Below are 20,988 nucleotides of genomic sequence, written 5' to 3'. Positions count from 1 at the left end.
TGACGGCCGCGTCTGACATGTGGTGCGTGATCAGCACGAGCGAGCTGAGCAGCAGCATGCCCAATATGAGGAATGTGAGAAGCGCGGACAAGACAAGGTGGACTGATATTCAAAGTGCTCCCGTGTGTGGCTGATGCGCTCGCGTAGTTCGTCCATGGGCTCCTCGACGCCTTGCCGCCAGGTTCACTCGTACTCACGCCGCCCCAGCTCTACTCTACACACCAAGGATGTGTTTGGTTACCACATTGTGTTTGGGTTCCCTGCATCTATGGCTCAACTGGGCATGGTTGAGTACGGGGTAAAAACCATGTTGTGCAACTCATTTGGTCTCTTGTATTGCTATGAGCAGTTCTGTGTCTGGTGCTTGGACATCTGCATGTGTGCTTTTGGGATGATTAGATGCAACCGACAACTGTTTGGTTGTGTGCAAAGTGTGTTCTGCTCACCCCTTTTAAATATGGTGAACTTACCACCAGTATGCACATCAAGCAGAGACCATGATGAACTCAAATGAGCACAACACATAAAAACAACAGATTAACACAGCAGAGTAAAACATCAGATTAAGGCAGTCATTACCACATAGTATGCACAAGTCCAAAGGGGAGTTGAAGACAGCAGGGGGCATCAAATGCCCCTTAGAACATCAACAAAATAGATAACTTTCAGACCAAAACACAGGGATGCCCCTGCACAAGTCCAAAGGGGAGTTGAAGACAGCAGGGGGCATCAAATGCCCCTTAGAACATCAACAAAATAGATAACTTTCAGACCAAAACACAGGGATGCCCCTGCACAACATCAGCAAAATAGACAAGTGAAGTCGTGCTTGAGGCATCTGTACCTGCAGATGGTGGAGTTGCTGGCATTGTAGATCTGGACCTTGAAGCCGATGTTCGACAACTTGAAGATGAGGAGGTCATAGAGCACTATCTTGTGCTTCAGGGTGAAGTACTGCCAACCCCTCCCCAGTACGATATGCTCGTTGAAATCTTAGACCTGAACCCACCTGTTGCAGGCCATGAGAGATTGACGACGCGTGGAAGCCTGATGTATATCGAAGTCTTCATTACCGGCAGAAAAGCCTTGGGGATGACGAACATCACGTAGAACCGATGTGGCGTCGATTCTACTATCTGATGCCCACATGCCCAATCCTGGGCATAGGCTTTACCATCTCCTCCCTCCTTCCTGGCACGTCGAGCTTCACCAACCACTTGCTCTACGAGATGATGTCCTCGGCGTCCTCCGCACCTTGGACGACCTGGACCCCATGACCGGCTCGATCCCACCCCGTCTCAATTCATATGACAATAGTTAGACACATCGTTTCAGTGCAAAAGTGATAACTGATGTATGCAATGTCCTTGATCATAGCAAAGGCCATTGCACATAAACATAGCACTGATCATGGGCAATGGGCACATATGCCCATTTCCCATGGTCAGTGCTATGTTTATATGCAATGAACGTGCCAATGGGGCATTCCCAAGCTCAACCTACAGCGCACGCATGTCCAAGATCCATCCATGTTGTGCTACTCTTGAATCCTAATTCCTCCGTCTCTTCTTTTCTTCCGGCAAACTAATTAGCGTATTGTAATTGTAATGATGGATATGTAGAGGAAAAATATAGAGAGGACAAAGAGAAGCAGAATGCGGGAAGAAGTTTGAGATGGCATGTGAGTCTGTTGAGACCAGTGTGGGACCCCGTCCACGATCATTCCACACACGGTGCGGCAAACGGGCACTTATAGCAGAAATCAACTGGCATAGACCGGGATTAGAGAGCACGAGGTGTCAAATTCAGGGATTTCGAGGTTATGGTTTGATTGAGACCGAGCGTACGAGTTCAAGGTTTATGTCATACTTCTCTCCTCCAAAAACCGAAGGCGGGGTTTGTCGTGTGATTATTCTTGGGTTCTAGCCGCGTACATACCCCCTAGCTTCTACTCCCTCCGTTTCTAAATATAAGTCTTTCTAGTGATTTCATCAAGTGACTACATACGGAACAAAAGGAGTGAATATACACTACTCTAAAATATGTCTACATATATCTGTATGTTATATTCCATTTGAAATGTCTAAACAAACTTACATTTAAGAACGGAGGGAGTAGAATAGATAGTACAGACCAGGACGGCGGTAGTATAGATAGATGGCAACAAAGACATGTATGGCAGGGTCCAAGTCCACGGTAACGTTTTATTGGGCAGGCAAGGCACCGCCGTGGTGTACTCGTACCTTTGACCCCTCACCGTGTTTCTGCCGTGTGGAAGACCTACACCACGCTAGGGAGGCTCAGACTCGACTCGACTCATGTGGTCGCTGATTCGCCGTGATCATCATCGCCCACCTGACCTGAATAAACTAGGCGACGACACACGTCGGGCGGGGCCAATCGGTGTGAACCCAGGACCCAAATCCGGCAACCCGCGACCCTTCCGCGTCATCAGATCGGCCTCGTCGACACCCCTTTTCAGCCCATACATCACCCCGCCGCACCGCACGGGAGAATCCGCCGACCCAAACAAACAACCAAACCCCATCGCTCCCAACGGAAAATCAAACGGGGCCGGTCCAGTCCAACGGAGCCGAAGCTTCCAGCTCACTGACGACCCCCTCCCCCCTCCCGTCGCTCTCTCTCGCTGCGGCCCGGGCCCCGCCGCCGCTCCCGCGGAGACCGAGCGGCCACCTCACCTCACCGATCATTCCTCCCGTCTCCGGCAGCAGGATAGATAGATTGATTAAATAGCGACGCCGCGGCCGAGCACCACCAACGCATATTTTTTCCCTTCCTTCCCTCCATCCTCCCCGTAATAAAGGCGCGAGCTTTTTAAGCCGTGGGGGGTGGAGACGTGGAGCCTAGCTTGCCTGCTCTGCTCTGCTGCAGGCATGGGCGCGGCGGTGCGGGCTCTGCTGCTTCTGGCCCTCGTGGCGGCGGGGGCGGAGGCGCTGAGCCTGGACGTCCACCACCGGTACTCGGCCACGGTGCGGGGGTGGGCGGGGCTGCGCACCGGGCCGGCGCCGGGCACGGCCGAGTACTACGCCGCGCTGGCGGGCCACGACGACCTCCGCCGCCGCTCGCTCTCCCTCGCCGCGGCCGTCGCCCCTGCGCCAGGACCCGGCGGGCCGTTCGCCTTCGCCGACGGCAACGACACGTACCGCCTCAACGCCTTCGGATTGTAAGCCCCCACCCTCTCACCATCATCATCCTATCCATGGCTCATGATCGAGAAGAGAGATTGGGAGCGATAATAAAGCACCGATCGATCGATCGATCGGAGGAACTAGGAGGAGGTTGCTGTCACCCATCCCAGACGGCCAGACTGTCTGGCCATCTTTTTCGTCTCTGCTTTTGTGCTAAAGAAGTTTGCGGTGGTGGTGGTGGTGGTTGGCTTTGGCTGTGCAGCTTGCACTACGCGGTGGTGGCGCTGGGGACGCCGAACGTGACGTTCCTGGTGGCGCTCGACACCGGCAGCGACCTCTTCTGGGTCCCCTGCGACTGCCTCAAGTGCGCCCCCCTCTCCTCGCCAGAATACGGGGTACGTACCAGTACCACCTTCATCTTCCTCCGACGCCATTGCTCTGTTAATTTCTTACGATTCGACCTCACATGTCCGTTGCCCCAAGAGCTATTTTCCGGGGGCTAAGTAGTTAATTACCAGAAGATTACGGTAGGATTTGTTGCATGGTAGATATGAAAAAAGTTGGTACTGCTACTACTAGTCGACATGCTTGTGAGATGGAGTTGTTGCGAGCATAATTCGGGGAAGAAAAGGGAAACGATCACGGAGGCACGACACGTGCCGTCCTGTTTTGGGGAGGCCTCTGCAGGAGCATGACAGCCTCAGCTGGGGCCTGCCTCATGGAGCTTAGAAAACACTACTACTAACCCAAGGCTTTTGGCCCCTCTCTTTATGTTCTTGTACTGTAATCTTGTTGGAGGTTGAGATTCACGACTCTTGTGACAGTGAAAAATATTTACGCTTTACACACATTTGATGAATCATGATATCCTAATTGACGACTCTTGACAGTAAAAATTATGCATGTCTCTTCTTCATGTTCTTGCTTAACGTGTTCCCTAAATGTGACCACGTTTCCGTGAAACGGCGATATTTTGAGCAGAATTTGAAGTTCGACGTGTACAGCCCGCGCAAGTCGAGCACGAGCCGGAAGGTCCCCTGCAGCAGCAGCCTGTGCGATCTCCAGACCCAATGCAACAGCGCCGCAAGCAAGAGCTGCCCCTACAGCATCGAGTACCTGTCGGACAACACGTCGTCCAACGGGGTGCTCATCGAGGACGTCCTATACCTTGCGAGCGAGTCCGGGAAGTCCAAGATCACCCAGGCCCCCATAACATTCGGGTATGTCCCTTGTGATCTATTATTTTTTGACTCTATTGTAGTGTCAATAAACGTCTTACATTATGGGACGGAGGGAGTACATGACAATGCGCAATTCGGAGTCACTGCTCATTTTTCTGTGCTGAATTTGAATTTGAATTTGTGTGCATTGTTAGCTGTGGACAGGTCCAGACGGGGTCGTTTCTAGGCAGTGCCGCGCCGAACGGCCTGCTCGGGCTCGGCATGGACAGCAAGTCGGTGCCGAGTCTGCTGGCGAGCCAAGGAGTCGCCGCCAATTCCTTCTCCATGTGCTTTGGGGAAGATGGTCATGGCAGGATCAACTTCGGGGACACGGGAAGCGCCGACCAGCTGGAAACTCCGCTGAACATTTACAAACACAAGTATGCCTGTTTTCATTTCTCACAGTTTCACAAGCAAACAATATAGGTCTCTGACTTTTTCACGACGTTCGCGCGCTCTATTTCTGCAGTCCCTACTACAACATTAGCATCATAGGAGCTATGGCGGGAGGTAAAACGTTCAGCACAAAATTCAGCGCAGTCGTGGACTCCGGTACCTCGTTCACGGCTCTCTCCGACCCAATGTATACCGAGATTACCAGCGCTGTAAGTAGATTTACCGCATTATACGAGTGGTTTCACCATATTTTATATTTTCACGGTGATTCTCATATATATATATATATATTCATTGACGTTCTAATTCAGTTCGATAAACAAGTCAAAGAGAAGAGAAATCAGGCCGATTCTTCGCTGCCGTTTGAATATTGCTACACCATAAGGTAAGTTTGTCTAGCAACAGTGCATGATATGTGAGGCACATTTTTACAAACTACTGCTTGTTTGTGTATCTGATGGATATGCTGCTGCTCTCTCCAGTGCCAAGGGAGCTCTTAGTCATCCAAACATAAGCCTGACGGCAAAAGGTGGCAGTATATTTCCTGTCAATGATCCAATAATCACCATAACGGACATTTCTTCGGTAAGAGAACATCGATGCTAATTTCATCCAGCCATGTAAGCTAAGCTAGCTAGTGAATTTAATCTTGCTGCTCTTTTATATGGAACAGAGCCCTGTTGGCTATTGCTTGGCTATTATGAAGAGTGAAGGTGTTAACTTGATTGGGGGTGAGCTCCTGTACTCTACACTGTTGCTTTGTGCTCTGTTTTTTTAATTAGATTCAGTCTGAACCATACTTAGTGATATTTGAGGTGTGCAAAGAACCAAATTAGATTCTCTCTAACCCATCTAGCCTTGAGTTCCTGGATGGAGTTGGTAGCATGTGTTAGTTGCAAAGAACCAATGATTAATGAATAACCACTGCTTTTCAGATGCCTTAATCATTTTCAGACCTGCTTTGCTAGCTTTATTGGTCAGGTTTTATGTCCACTTATATGCTATAAAACCTCAGATATTTCAGCACTAACTATCCATGTGCAACATCTTTGTTAATAGCATTGTGCCCATAAAGGTTGTACGTACCTTTTTGCCTTGACGTGTCCTAAACCACCTCACCGTCGATAATCCACGCCATCGTTCTTACTGCTGTCTGCTCACTTCTGGTGCAGAGAACTTCATGTCCGGGCTCAAGGTGGTGTTCGACCGTGAGAGGCTGGTCTTGGGATGGAAATCTTTCAACTGTAAGTACCTCAACTCGACATCCCCCGAACCGGTTCTTCAGGTTCGGTTTCAGTTCCCGAGAAAAAATGCCCTTACACACCATGCTTGTCATCATGATCATGAACCAGGCTACAGCGTCGACCACTCTAGCAAGCTTCCGGTGAGCCCGAACCCCTCGGCCGTCCCTCCAAAACCCGCCTCTGGACCAGGCAGCTCAAACCCCGAAGCTGCGAAGCGCCCTTCGCCGAACATCACCCAGATCGACGTGGCCAAGCCTTCGTCCGGATCGTCGGTCCACTTCCATTTCAGCAGGACCTTCTTCGCCGCCATCGCTCCACTGCTCCTCCTTGCCATTCTTTGATCCCACCATTGCCTTGTATTGGTTTGAAGTTGACATGGATACATGATCACACACTCTCACACTCCTTTTTTTTTGTAGTTGCCGTAGGAGTTGGTACAGTACAGGATAGAACACACAGGATGACTTGCGTAGGTAGACGTAGGCCATTTTTACTTTGATTACTTCAGGTGTTGATATGTGTACACTCGCAATAACGCGCTCCGCCGAGGGGTTTGTGACGAGGTGGACGCGCATGTATATGTAGTGAAACCACAGAATAATGATCATACTCACTGCCGTATACTTCGTGCATGCTGCTGTCTACTGTTTCTTTCAGCTACAAAACTGTATCAGGTAGTAGGTTTGAACTTACATGGAGTCGAATCAATCAATTATAAATCTCCCCGCACCGTGGTATTCATGATGCCAATGCGGGGAGCGTGTTTATTCATAGAAAAAAAAACTTGTGGCACTTATCATTTGGGAAGGAAAAAACTGCCGTTTGTATAGGACTTCTAATTCTAAATTGACTGAGAAATTTTCATTTTCAGAGCGAAGTTCCTGGTGTGGTTCCATGTCCGATTAGGAAGTTGAAAGTTCCACTTGCACTTTTTGAAGATCGCATGCAAATTTAGGTTTGGTAATAATGTGCAGCTGAACCGAACACTTGGACACTTCATGAACAATTTTCCGCTTCACGGCATCCAATTCTACCGACTTAGAAATAACACTCTCTCACGCAGATCAGACATAACAAACCCGATGTATTTTTAGTGTCGATGCTTACGCATATCGAGCTCAACGCATATGTTCTTAACAAGCTGTACTTTTTTGGGAACCATGTTACAAGGTCAGTTTCCATGGGGAAAAAACTTTTGGGATGGACAAGACCAAACGTAGATGGCTTCTTCGGACAGGTAGATGGAATGGACGAACAATTATGGTTCCGGGTCTCTCCATGATTGGAGCCATCACTTTTAGAAATGCTTGCAACCACCCGCGTTTAGATGAATTAACTGCTGTTGTACACAGAGGAGCTGATGTGGATGCAACTGTCGCGGATAGACTGGTTTGTAGAAGTGCATACTTTAGTCAATGTAACCAAAAGACCGATATGATGAAAGAGATCTCCCTCAGGTCTAAATGTTGACCGAAAGTGGGCTGCAATTTAATTGCGCCAGCCGGGTCTTAAACTCAAGACCTCTTGACTCCAAAAGACCGATCTGATGGAAAAGACTAGGCAATACATTTATACGCCGACATGGTTGAAGGAAGAGGATTGTAACACAAAAAAAATTGATGCAAGATTAGTATGGCGTGCTCGGAAGAATAGAATAAAAAAGCTAGAGGATGTGAATGATATTGTACACACGGGGATCAAAGAGATGGGGGGTGCGGCTACTGAATATTTTGAAACTATTTTCACAGCCGACCCCACCATTGATCATTCACTCATTACTGATTTTTTGTTCCAGTTGTGAACCAGGAGACAAATGATGTTTTTGTGTGGGGAGTTCTCTCTGATAAAGAGATCGCAGATGGCCTTTTTCAAATTGGCCCAGTGAAGGCGCTAGGGCTGGACAGATTCCCCGCGCGATTTTTTCAGCGCAATTGGACTACGGTGAAGAAAGGTATAATTTATGCGCTAAAGGAATTCTTTCGCACTGGAATAATGCCCCCTAAAGTTAATGATACTATTACTGTCATGATCCCGAAAGTTGGTGATACGGTGAAAATTACGGGTTTTCGGTCCATCGGTCTATGCAATGTTGTGTACAAGGTGGTTTCAAAATGTTTAGTGAATCGCTTGCGGCCTGTTCTAGATGATATTATTTCTCCTGCTCAAAGTGCATTTATTCTCGGAGGTATGATCACTGATAACGCCTTTGTAGCTTTTGAATGTATTCATCATATTAAGCAAGAGAAGGATCCCACGAGGAGTTATTGTGCATATAAGCTAGATCTCTCAAAGGCTTATGATATGGTGGATTGGAATTATCTTAAGCAAATGATGCAAAAGCTTGGCTTCGCTCATCGATGGGTTGAATGGATAATGTCGTGTGTGGCCTCGGTAAGATACTCCATAAAAATTTAATCGAGCCATATTGGATTCAGTTGCACCGTCGCGTGGTCTTCGGCAAGGTGATCCATTATCCCCATATTTGTTCCTATTTGTTGCTGACGGTCTTTCTGCTCTTATTAACAAGGGTATTGAGTCGGTGGATTTGTCCTTGCTGAAAATCACGAGGGCACTGAGAATTTCATACCTCTTATTCGCAGATGACACGTTTTTGTTCTTTAAAGCATGTGACCAAGAAGCAAACTACATTAAAAGTATTTTGGAGGTTTATGCGAATGCCACCGGGCAGTTGATAAACCCCTCCAAATTTCCGATGCTGGTTGGGAGCTCGTGTCCGTAGGCAGTCATGGATAATGTGAAGAATGTATTGGAGGTCACTTCAGCGGGTTTTGAGGAGAAGTATTTGGGACTGTCCACTCCGGATGGAAGGATGTCAAAAGGCAAATTTCAGAACCTGCAGGTTAAATTGACAAAACGTTTGTTCACTTTTGATGGCCACCCTACTCAAGCAGGTAACTAAGTGTTTATTAGAGCGATTGCGCAAGCTATTCCCACATATATTATGAGTGTGTTCAAGCTTCCTTAGAAGTTTGTGATGATCTAAACCGCATGGTGAGAAATTATTATTGGGGAGCAGGAAAAGGAAAAAAAGAAAGACACATTGGTATGGCATAAAATGACAAGGCCAAGGAATCAAGGTGGGCTCGGCTTTAAGGAATTCCATCTTTTCAATCAAGCCATGTTGGCATGTCAAGCTTGGCGGATCCTTGAGTACCCCACTAGTTTATGTGCAAGGTTGTTTAAAGCAAAGTATTTTCCCAATGGCGTCTTCTGGATACGATTTTCACTGGAAATCCGTCGCCTACATGGCAGGCTATTGTCCATGGCTTAGAGCTCCTCAAGAAGGGCATAGTGTGGAGAATCAGTAATGGCCAAAACGTTTGTATTTGGCATGATCGTTAGATTGCACGTGAGCCAATTGGAGGATCAATCACTCCTAAAGGGAGGTGCCGGCTAAAGTGGGTTTTAGAGTTCATAAACCACCGCGGAAATTGGGATTTGGACAAATCAATCGGTATTTCTTCCGGTGGATATAGTTGAAATTGGAAAAGTACGACTGTCTGCACGGCTTGATGATGACTTTGTTGCTTGGGCGCCGAAAAAAACCCGGTGTGTTCACCGTTAGAAGTGCGTACAGATTAGCTAATGATGAAATTTCAAATGCTAGGGAGTCTCCGGCAAGCTCCTGACCTGCTGGAACTCGCGAAAGGTGGAACTTTATATGGCGCAGTTTAGCTCCCCCAAAAGTTCAATCTTTTGCCTAGCGGTTGACCACTGATTTGCTAGCTAATTGGACAAATAAGGTCAAGAGAAATCTAGAGATCACCGCAATGTGTCCTGTATGTGGAAGTGAAGAGGAAGACTCGTTCCATGTTTTCTGTACCTGCAACCATGTCGTGCTTCTATGGAAGGCAATGGCAAAGGAATGGACTCTACCGCTACGTTCACATGTAAATTGTAAAACCGGTCGGCCGTGACTGGTTTCTACATCTTTTGTCTGAGTTGCAGGATGATGAACGAGTTTGTATTATGAAGCTATTTTGGAGGATTTGGTATGTACACTCTAAAAAACGCCTCCAGTGGATGTTTCTGTCAGATTCTTGGCTAGTTATTTGTCTTCCTTAATATCCCTTCGGGTCTAATTCAAATGTGGGTCCAATAAAAGGGGAGGTGGTAGTTGTTTTTCAATCAAATGCATAAGCAGCCCACATGCAATATAAAGGAATCTGGTGTTATTTGTTGTTGGACTGGACCGATATAGGGCAAAGTCGAGCTAAATACTGATGCCTAGGTCTTAGGGGATGTTGCTAGTGCAGGTATGATACTAAGAGACCACGAAGGATCTATAATATTTAGCTCTTGGAGATACATACAATCATGCAGGCAATGATGTTTTGGAAGCTGAGCTTCTCACATTAAAGGAAGGAATTTCGTTGGCATTACAATGGAGTAATCTACACATTGATGTGGAATCTGATTGCTTGGAGGCTCTAATGATGATCAAGGGAGTTATTGGGAATAAGTGTAAGTATGCTTTTATTATTAGAGAGATTGTTAGTATTATGGAGGAGAGGAGTTCTTGCATTGATCATATTCGTCGGAGCTGTAATAATGTTAGTCATGTCTTGACTAATTTTGGTAGGGTGCAATACCAAACTATGGTTTGGCTAGGCTCTGACCCAGAAGAGATCTTGAAACTTGTGGGACTAGATTGTAATACTTTATTCCGAGTAATGCGAGAATTTATTTCGCAAAAAAAGCACTCGCATTTGAGCTCTCTACCTGCATGGAAAAGTTGGCAGTACAACCCCACGAACCATTCTTTCCACGACCAGCCAGCCCAACCCCACGAACCATTCGCAAAAAAGCACTCGCATTTATGACCCAAGAATCTAAATATTTCGCGGCACCGACCGTTCTTTCCATGACAAGCAAAGACACATATGAACAACCTTCAAACCTAATCAAGAAGTGAAATCAATCCAGTACTACAGGAAGAGAAGAGGAGAGATAGAGCTCACATAGACCGATCATTATCAAAATAGGGTTAGTAATTGGTTATTCAAGTTACTATATGACCGTAAAGTTTTTTTCTACATAACAAAACAAATTAGCAAAGTCACACACAAAATGAAAACTATCTTTCCGAAAATGAATTTCTTGAGACGGAAAAATTACTCCCTCTGGCCCGGTCCTTTTTAATCTGCATGCATATAAGATTTGTCTGAAGTCAAACTTTCTAAAGTTTAACCAACTTTGTTATATATATAAGAAGAAAAAATACTTGGAGAAAAACAACTTCCAGTTTCTTCTGTTGGGTCGAAAACCCAGTAAAGGCCCATCAGGCCGCAACGTAACCGTCGCGTTGGTTGCGTCCTTGGAAAGCCCTTCCTTGTCCAAGCCTGCGCCGCAGCGGGGAAATCCCAGCCGCACACGCGTCACCGTCCGCGAGGATCCGTCCGTCCAGAGGCCGTCCCAGAGCCGCAAAACCCCGGAACGTGGAGGGGCAGTTCCGTAACTTGCGCCCGCAAAACCCTAGACGCGCGCGCGGGGGCGAGGGCGAGTCCGACCCGGTCCCGCCTCCCCGGCCCGGACGGGGGCGGCCATATAAAAGCCCTCACTCCCACCCCCGCCCGGCGGTTACCGCATCGTCGCCAGGACAAGCCGCCAGCCAGCCCAACCCAAACCACCGGACCGGAGCAGCAGCCGACGCCTCACAACCGCCGCCGCGCAGGCAGGTACGGCCTCCTCGCCCTCTCCCCCCGCTCGCCGCCGCCGCGTTTGTGTTGCGTGGATCTGAGACGGACGGTGGTTGGTTTGGTCGCGCATTGCGGCGTCGCAGACGAGCCAGCGGGAGGGAGCCATGGATCGGTACCAGAGGGTGGAGAAGCCGCGGGAGGAGGTGCCCATCAAGGAGAACGAGATCCGCATCACCACCCAGGGCAGGATGCGCAACTACATCACCTACGCCACCACCCTCTTCCAGGTACCGCCCTACCGACGCTTTCAGCCCCTTTGAATCGCCGGTTTAAGCGCCCGGTTGTGTGGCCTGATTGGCGATAAGCAGTGGGGTTTAGTTTAGGGATGTGTCTCGAAAGTTAGCCGAATGAATGATTGGGCCGTACGGATTGGTGTACTTAGTACGCGATAAGCGTGTGTTTTCAATGCGAACCATTGATTCGACGAGGCTGGGAGGAAATTGCTATCCTCTTATTACTCTGATGCCTTGTTTGGTAGGATTGGTTCTGTTTTCGGCAATACTTGTGATGATAAAAAGTTAATGCTCGCAGCACTGTAGGCGATGGCTTTTACTGTGTGGTTGCCAAAGCTGAAAACGCGGTGTGGCGAATTAGGCATAGTTTTTGGATAAGACGCAATCGTACAGATAGATGTTGTACTCTCATGTCGTGTGATTTGTCACTTCAAAGCACTGAAGAATCTGAGATCGTGTTGGGCCGCTAATGTGCCTGGTTGCCACTTTTTGTACGGCCAGTCACCACTTTAGTTGATGAGTGTGGTGCACGGCACGCTACTTGATATATTCTCTAATAATTGACGGCGACTGTTAGTCACATCCATGTTTTGATGATTTCGCCTGGTGCGATTATGAGTTTCCTTTGATGGCTTTGTTTATAGTTGTTCGATAAAAACGCAAGGGTTGCGATGCTTTATGATTGCACACAGTTTTGTTTTTATGTTCTGTGGCTGATGCTTTGCCATATATGCATACAGGATAAGGGTTGCGATGAAGTTGTATTCAAGGCGATGGGAAGGGCCATAAACAAAACTGTGATGATTGCAGAATTGATCAAGGTACTTTTGACGGTGGCTGTGCATGTGAACTATGCATTCGACTTTTTTCTAAATAAATTGTTTATTGCTCTTTTGTTGCACAGAGGAGAATTGTGGGTCTCCATCAAAACACTGCCACTGAATCCACTGATATTACTGACACATGGGAGCCACTGGAGGAAGGCCTACTTCCGTAAGAATCAACTCTAAACATCTTAGCATATAGTAGTTGCTAGATATTTTTTCCTTACTTTCAGATGAACTTAGCTGTGCTCTTGTGATGACATGGAATCTTTTCTCCCTGCAGGCTTGAGACAACAAGGCATGTGTCTATGATTACTATAACTCTTTCAAAGAAGGAGCTGGACACGTCATCTGTCGGGTATGCTAGCTGTATATCTGATACTAGGAGAAGTATTTTAATTTTAGATTAAGCAATCATCCCTGTGTTTTGTGGGCTACTTGGTTGCATTGGAATATTTATTTGGGAATACCCTATTCAGTTATCTCATGAATTGTTAGTTATTCAATTATGCAGTTCTTGTTATAGTTTTTTGGCACAACTATTAGCTATCTGGAAGAATATGTTGTAACATTGCAAATTGGATTATTCTTCCGCATGGAATGATAGGTTGAGTTAATTGTATGTGCAGATACCAATCTCCTCTGCCTGCTGACAAGGTGAAGCCGTTTGTTGAATACGAGAATGAAGAAGGTATTGGGCACATTTCACTTTGTTGTCCTTATTATCTCTTATTCTGTATGCTTTCTTATTTCACTGTAATTGTAGATGCGCACTCACCTCCTGGGCGAGGAAGAGGCCGTGGCCGAGGCCGTGGAAGGGGAATGGGAAGGGGTAGAGATGCACGTGGTGAGGCTAATTTGCTACTTAGTAAATCATCATCTTCAGAGTATAAAAATGTGCAGCTGTTCATCATTACATAAATTACTTTTCAGGGAATGGATACATGGAGTATGCTGATGGTGGATGGGAAAATGAGCATGCTCCTACCTATGCAGGCAATGGGTATGCTGACCATGGTCCAGCTTATGAGGGTAATGGGTATGCTCGTGGTAGAGGCCGTGGTTTCAGGGGCCGTGGCAGAAGAGGTGGCTATGGTGGTCAGCCTGATTATCAGCATGATGGAGGGTATTATGATGAGGCACCAGCGCCACCCCGAGGTGGGGGCCGTGGTTTCAGGGGGCGTGGCAGGAGAGGCGGCTATGGTGGTGGCCAGCCTGATTATCAGCAAGACGGAGGTTATTACGAGGAGGCTCCTTTTCCTGCACCAGCTGGAGGTAGAGACAGCTTCCTTCTACCAAATTGGTTGTACGCATCTACGTCCCTTGTTAATAAACCGCTGCATCTGTGTTGCGTTGCAGGTCGTGGTCGAGGCCGTGGCCGTGGGAGAGGCGGCCCAGCTCGGGGCAGAGGGCGCGGTGGCAATGCCAATGGCAACATGGTGTATGCCGCCGCTTCGGGCGCATAAGCAGTCCGCAGCTCGCTGCCGTCGTTAGTTGGATGCCTGCTCCAAGCATGAATATGTATCATCTGTGTTGTTTATCTGTGATGACATATATACTTTGTATAAGCCTGTCATTCGTTGGGAATGAGGCCAGATTTTGATCTTTGACTAGATTTGTAGGGGTAGCACCGTTATGATTGTGCTTTGTTTTCTCAAAGTAGATGTCAGACTAATTGTAGCTACCAGTTGGTAAAGGTTTAGAGCAGGGCATTCTTTCAATTTTTACATAAACGAAGTCTTTGTTCTCTGTTACATTGTGCCAATTTCGTTTGGTGTCCTGTCTTTGAAATGTAAGTTCAATTTAGTGGGTACTTACAATTTGATTTCTTTTCGCTGGGCGTCTGGTTGCAGGATTTTGAAAACCCTGGAATAGGAAAAACATAGCTTGCGTTATAAACGTTGTAGTTTCTATAGGATATATTCCAATGATTTTTCTTTGAAGATCAGTCTCATAGAGCATCTCCAGCAGATGATGTAAAAGTAAACTTAAGCATGATTCATTGCATATTTTAAAATTTTAAACTCTAATACAAAATGTTCAATATCACAGGGAGGCATCTCATTATCTTTCTGTAAATAAAAACTATGGGGCTGCCTTGTGGTCATTCTGGTTGAACAAATCTACGAAGACAGTATAATAATCCGCTATGATGACAATGCTACGGTTATAACTGATAAAAAGGCAATCCCAAAGAAACTCCAGTTTTTGGTGCGATTGTTGAGGAAATGAGAATTGAATTTTACCAAAATAGTTTCATTAGCTCTTGAAGTATTATAAATACTACTAGGCAAAATTTAGATCAAATAATTAATTTAGTAGATTGTGTTTCAATGTTAAAAAAAAACATGTTGCGCTGATACTGCGAGGTGATTCTCGTCTTCCTCTTGAGATTCTCGTCTTCCTTCCTCATGCGCTCCTAGTCTTTCTCGATGAAGAGCCCCGCCGCCATGAGGTCCAAATTGGCCTCAGTGAGCTTCTGCATGTATAACGCATACCTAGCCTCGGCGGTGCATTGTATGTTGGCTAGGGGGTTGCCTAAGTTGAGCTTGGAACGGGGTCGGTCGTACCGCCATGCTATGGTGTCGCACGCGCGCACGGTGAGCTCTGATGTCTCGAAAATGCCAAGCACTTCCGCTTGCCCTCGCACGTGATCTCGACGGCGTAGTGGCGTGACGGCCGAAGTGGATGTCGCGGTAGGGCATGATGGCATCCTCGACGCAATGGTGCTTGACGGACAATGTACGAATCCCCACAGAGCGGCGGTCGAATGGGTGCCACACGGCCGAAATCAATAGATTGGGGGATGATGGCGTAGATTTGATGACCGAGGGCGATGGGGCAGCCGAATTTGGACGAGACGGGTCGGCGGTTGTTGCGGGTGGGCGACGTGGATGTGGCGCGGCTATCGGCGATGGGGTGGATGTAATGGCCCGCGACAACGTGGGGCGGGGTGGCAGTGGCGGCCGAAATCAGCAGCGACGGCAAGCCCGAAGTGCCCTAAATGGTGAGTTTTGGCAAGGTAGTGTTTTTCCATGAGGTAATAACACCAGTGGTGCCTGAACTTGTCATGGATGTTCATTTTAGTGCACGAACTTGAAAAATACGCCAAACTGATGCTAAAACTTGGCATGAACGTGCAAATACGGCACTAATCCCTTTTGTAGACGTAAAGTGTGCTGACATGCCATCGTATTTGGCTGACATGGCATAGGGGCTCACTTGTAGAGACGAAAAAGAATTTTAGCTGAATTCCATGTGTGTATGACTACTGGTCCCGCCCTGTCAGTGCATGATGAAAATTTGAAGAAAAACAGTGGACACCAGGAATTGAATACGTGTAAGCGGCCTGTGCTAGCCACTCTATTGGATACGTCTAACTGGAAAATTATGGCTCCTTTTTTTAGGCACGAAAATTATGGCTCATTAGTTTTAATGTGGGAGCAACTAGTTAACGAGCGCTTCTTCGGGAGCCTCGCAACGATCAGTGCCACTTGGCGCGCTCTCAGCCATTCGCCACGTGTCGCGCTCTGAACGCTCCTTTCGGATTTTGTTTTTTTTTATTTTTCCGCACGCGTTTCCGGCTTTTAAATGGTTTTTTTTCCAGTTTTTTTGACGTTTTGGTTTTTCCCCGGTCTTTCTTAGCTTTTCGATAAAAAAAATTCAAATTTTTTTTATGCGCGAAAAAACGCATTTTTTCCCTTTCGCGAAAGTCACGGTTTTTCTTCCCCGAGAGGCACGATTGTGCTTTAGCGAGAGTCACGGCCGTGCCTTTCGGAAACGAAAAACAAACGCGTTTTCTGTTTTTTTTCTTTCGCGAGAGTCACGGTTTTGCTTCCGCGATAGGCACGGTTGTGCTTTCGCGAGAGTCACGGCCGTGCCTCTCGGAAAGGGAAAAACAAAACGCGTTTTCTGTTTGTTTTTTCTTTCGTGAGAGTCGCGATTTTGCTTCCGCGAGAGGCACGGTTGTGCTTTCGCGAAAGTCACGGCCGTGCCTCTAGGAAAGGGAAAAATACGCGTTTTCTGTTTTTTTTCTTTCGCGAGAGTCACGGTTTTGCTTTCGCGAGAGGCACGGTTATGCTTTCGCGAGTGTCACGGCCGTGCCTCTCGGAAACGAAAAAAACGCGTTTTCTGTTTTTTTTTCCTTTCACGAGAGTCACGGTTTTGCTTCCACGAGAGGCACGGTTGTGATTTCGCGAGAGGCACGGGCGTGCCTCTTTCGGAAAGGGAAAAAAACCGTGCTTCCGGATCGGGTTTTTCGTCCGTTTTTTCTTTAAAAAAAAGTTCATCAAAACCTATCAACATGGGATCTAGTTTTGAAGATCTCGATGCGAGGAATCCAATGGTGAAAATGGTTCGAGATTTGGACGCACGGTTTAAGAAATAAAACGTTTTGAATAAACGGATCTACGAAAAAAGGGAAAACTCCCAGGTCGTGACAAGTGGTGCACATGCAGTAAGGTAAACCCTTGCGCTACATAAATGGGTTTCACTCAGTGTAGCCCATTTAACACATCTATAATATAAAATAATATAATTTTCTTTTAAAAATTAAGGTTCATAAATTTTATTTTCATTATCCAAACATTTGAGTAATTATACGCACATCTTCGTAATTCATAAGTATGTTGTTTATGAATTTTTTTGTATAATTAAAAATTATTCATAATTTAAGATTAAAATGTATATATGAATGTTCACTCATGGATTGTATTTAAATTATATAAAAAATAAGAATATAAGCCAAATTATACACCAATGAATATTAGTAAATGTTGTAATTCATAAATTTCTATAAATTAAATATAAGCCACACATGCATAATTTTTTTGTATTCACAATTTAGTATTTTCTAAATCATAGGTGAATATTTCTAAAAAATACAGGAACATTTTTAGTAAGTTATTCTATTGCATACATTTATATATTTATTTTGTGTGCGCATGAATATTTGTATACCACGGGGTTGTTGATTATGTACCACAAATATTTATAACCCATGACATGGCATGGTGCCTGGTTTATAGATTTTTCAAAATAATACATGCACATGAATATTTGTTTACCATGAAGTAATTAATAGTACCACACGAATATTTGAATCTAAGTTTATTATTATGATTATAATCTACTGATGTTAAAGTGTCAAAATGCAGAGTGGTAGGATTTGTATTACTGTGATTATAATTTATACAAACTTTTAGAGTTTTTGTAAAAAAAAAATGTTTTTTAAGACAAGTAAAAAAAATTATATGTGCTAATATGGGAGAAGTAAAAAATTAGTATGTGCTAAATGGGCAGTACTAACTGCAGCCCATTTAAGAAGCACACGAATTTTACCTTACAGTACATTAACAAAAGGGGCGAAATTTGGGACATAAGGCTTTCCGGTGGAGTGGCTAGCACAATATATTAGCGTACTGACAGCGGGACGCACTAGTCATAAAAACCTGATTTTCAACTAATAAACTTTTTTCGTCTCTACAAATGGACCCTATGTCACGCCAGCGAAATACGGTAGCACAGTTTACGTCTAAAAATGAGATTAGCACCGTATTTGCACATTCATGCCAAGTTTTAGAACCAGTTCGGTGTATTTTTCAAGTTCAGGCACTAAAGTGAACATCCATGACAAGTTCAAGCACCACTGGTGTTATTACCTCTTTTTACATCATCTATTGAAGATACTTTTATTATTCAAATTATTTGATGTTTTATTAAAAAAAATGATGTTTGAAAATTTGCAACTACGATATTGGTTGCAAATACGCGAAGACACGAGCGCCAGTGAATTATTCCATGGTTTTATGGCACTGTTTATTTTCACCTAGAGGCTGAACAACTGCACCCTATGGCAGCCGCCGCAGGTGCTCCACGAGCTCGTCGACGTACTCCTCCTGCTTGGCCCGGTCGCAGAGCATCTCCTGGAACTCCCTGGCGTTGCGCGCGAGCGCCCTCCCTTCCTCGTCCTCCCGCGCCATCACCCGCCGCACCGTGCTGGCGAGGTCGGCCCGGCCGAACGAGCCGTCGCGCCCGTCCCTGGGCACCTCCAGCCCGACCCCCCTCGCCGCCATGACGCGCGCCGTGAGGCCCTGGTCGGCGAACAGCGGGAGCATCGCCAGCGGGTGCCCGAACAGGAAGCTCTCCATGAGCGAGCTCCACCCGGCGTGCGTCAGGAACGCGCCCACCGCGCCGTGCGCCAGCACGCGCACCTGCGGCACCCACCCGGCGCGCACGACGCCGCGCCCGGCCACGCGCTCCTGGAACCCGTCGTCGGGGAGCAGCGGGGCGCTGGTCTCCCGCAGCGCCCAGAGGAACCGCGCGCCGGACAGCTCCAGCCCGGCCGCCAGCTCGCGCACGTTGTCCGGGGTCAGCGGCGCCTCGCTCCCGAACGCGACGTAGAGCACCGACCTCGCCGGCTGCTCGTCCAGCCAGCGCATGAGGCTCGCGGTCTCCTCGTCGTCGCCCTCGCCGCCGGCTTCTTGGGCGGCTCGCGCGGCGTCGTATGGAGCGAGGAGGCCGGAAAGGGCGAGGGGCTTGCCGAAGAGGTCGGCGATGAGGGGGCAGAGCGCGCCGTCGACCTCGCGGCAGCTGCGCAGGATGAAGAGCGGGCATTGCCGCTCCGTCTCCCAGAAGCGGAAGGCGTCGCATACGCCGGAGGCGTTGGGCCGGAAAACGTAGACCATCTGCTCGGCCTCGTAAAGGCGGTGGGCGATGGGGGTCGGGAACGGGATCCACGGCGGCTGGGCCGTCAGGTCCTCTGCCGTCACCCGCGGGCGCGCCTCGTTCACCGCCTTCGTGCCGGCGAATGCGATGAACACCGCCGGGAAGATGGAGAAGAGCGCGCACGGTACCTGCACGCAGCATGGAGCGTTGGAGCCACGTACGGCATGACCGGACGTACTACCCACTCGATCGCCATGGCAGAGACGTACCTTGTGCTGTTCAGCTATGCGCGGGAGCCAGTGGTGCGCGAAGTCGACGAAGATCCAGTCGGGCTTCTTGCCGAACCCCGTCGCGCCCTCGCCCTCCCCGCCGTCGCCGGCGCAGGCTCCCGCGAGAAAGCCGGCGAAAGGGGCGGCGAGCCCGTCGAACGCGGCCTTGAGGAGGTCGCCCTTCTCGGGCGGGACGTCGGCCGTGGACTCGGCGCCGTCGGGTAGCCCGTCGACGGTCGGCATTGGCAGGGGGAGGAGGCGGACGCGGGGGCGGAGGCCCTCGGGGACGGGCCGCAGCCTGGCGAGGTTCCTCGGCGTGGACACAAAGGTGACGGCGTGCCCGCGCCGCGCCAGCTGCTCCGAGAGCTCCATGTAGGGGATGATGTGGCCGAAGGCGAGCCACGGGAACACCACGACGTGGAGAGGCGAAGAAGACCGCGCGGTCGCGGTGGCCTCTCCGGTTTCCGCCATGGCCTCTGAGCTCGCTTCTTGGAAGCAAGTGTGCTTCCGCTACAACTGAGCTACATCGTCGCAAGCGTGGAGTGAATCCCCATTGCAGAGACGGAAAACATACCATATTTGGCAAAAAGAGCTTCCTCGCACCTGCACGGACCAAGAAAGTCGGTAGTCCTGCTCCGATCGCCGGCGAGAGAGACGAGACGGAGAAGAAATGTTGATCCAGATCTGGTGGAGAGAGATAGGAATGGAATCGGGGAGGGATGGGACGTGTCCGGCTGAGACCGGGACCCGTGATATGGGGAGTATGATCGTGCCGTTTTCTTGGTAGGCGAACCCTTTTCCTTTAAAATATAGTAAGCCACTAACCAGCGAACATCAGCTTTTTAAGCAATCCCAGCGAACACCCTTAGAGCATCTCCCGCCGTTGGCCCCAGGGGCGCCTAAAATCGCCGTCTGGGGTGATCCGGCGAAAAAAAGGGCCTAGGGTGAATTGGCCCCTAGCCGCCGCCCCCAGGGCCGGCCCAGGCGCGGAGAAAAAAAAATTATGTAGCAAATTTACGCAAAGTTCGGCTAAAACATGCCAAATTTCGGCAAACTTGGGTTTATATTCGCGGATTTAAGTCGAGTAGTCGCCATTACATATAAAAACTAATCAAAAAAACTTGCTGAAGACCGAGAAGTCGCCGTCGTCGCCGCCATCGTCGGCCTTCTCCTCCTTGACTCGGGCGCCCCTGCTGGACCCCTCCCCGGCTGGTGGCGGCGGCGGCGCGTCGTCGTCGTCGTCGCTGTCGTCGATGATGACGACTCC

The 20,988-nt window shown here is 48.1% G+C and overlaps 3 protein-coding genes across 5 annotated transcripts; 2 read left to right on the top strand and 1 right to left on the bottom strand.

Moving 5' to 3' along the window:
• Positions 1–2,732: 2,732 nt before the first annotated feature.
• Positions 2,733–6,641, top strand: LOC109758689 (aspartyl protease family protein 1). Its single transcript, XM_020317555.4, has 10 exons — positions 2,733–3,184; positions 3,412–3,544; positions 4,131–4,369; positions 4,525–4,749; positions 4,839–4,974; positions 5,077–5,150; positions 5,248–5,350; positions 5,439–5,496; positions 5,938–6,009; positions 6,118–6,641. The coding sequence occupies exons 1-10, from the start codon at positions 2,895–2,897 to the stop codon at positions 6,348–6,350; spliced, it is 1,563 nt and encodes a 520-aa protein (XP_020173144.1). The 5' UTR covers positions 2,733–2,894; the 3' UTR covers positions 6,351–6,641.
• Positions 6,642–11,527: 4,886 nt separating this feature from the next.
• LOC109758693 (uncharacterized) lies at positions 11,528–14,599 on the top strand. The gene is made up of 9 exons (XM_020317560.4): positions 11,528–11,708; positions 11,813–11,956; positions 12,703–12,783; positions 12,867–12,955; positions 13,070–13,144; positions 13,416–13,477; positions 13,553–13,633; positions 13,720–14,061; positions 14,146–14,599. Exons 2-9 carry the CDS (start codon positions 11,834–11,836, stop codon positions 14,250–14,252), a joined length of 960 nt encoding a protein of 319 aa, XP_020173149.1. The 5' UTR covers positions 11,528–11,708; positions 11,813–11,833; the 3' UTR covers positions 14,253–14,599.
• Positions 14,600–18,474: 3,875 nt separating this feature from the next.
• On the bottom strand, positions 18,475–20,514 carry LOC109758692 (putative UDP-rhamnose:rhamnosyltransferase 1). Of its 3 annotated transcripts, none has more exons than XM_020317557.4 (3): positions 20,325–20,514; positions 19,722–20,242; positions 18,475–19,640 (listed from the first exon to the last, which is right to left on the bottom strand). In XM_020317557.4, exons 2-3 carry the CDS (start codon positions 20,190–20,192, stop codon positions 18,636–18,638), a joined length of 1,476 nt encoding a protein of 491 aa, XP_020173146.1. In that variant the 5' UTR covers positions 20,193–20,242; positions 20,325–20,514; the 3' UTR covers positions 18,475–18,635. The 3 variants fall into 3 exon arrangements, with proteins under 3 accessions (XP_020173146.1, XP_040246681.1, XP_020173147.1); XM_040390747.3 differs by having other exon boundaries at positions 20,335–20,508; XM_020317558.4 differs by having other exon boundaries at positions 19,722–20,237; positions 20,325–20,507.
• Positions 20,515–20,988: the final 474 nt, after the last annotated feature.

This window comes from Aegilops tauschii, chromosome 5 (genome assembly GCF_002575655.3).
Source record: "Aegilops tauschii subsp. strangulata cultivar AL8/78 chromosome 5, Aet v6.0, whole genome shotgun sequence".
NCBI lineage: Eukaryota > Viridiplantae > Streptophyta > Magnoliopsida > Poales > Poaceae > Aegilops > Aegilops tauschii.
This window is presented reverse-complemented; position numbering and strand designations above follow the sequence as displayed.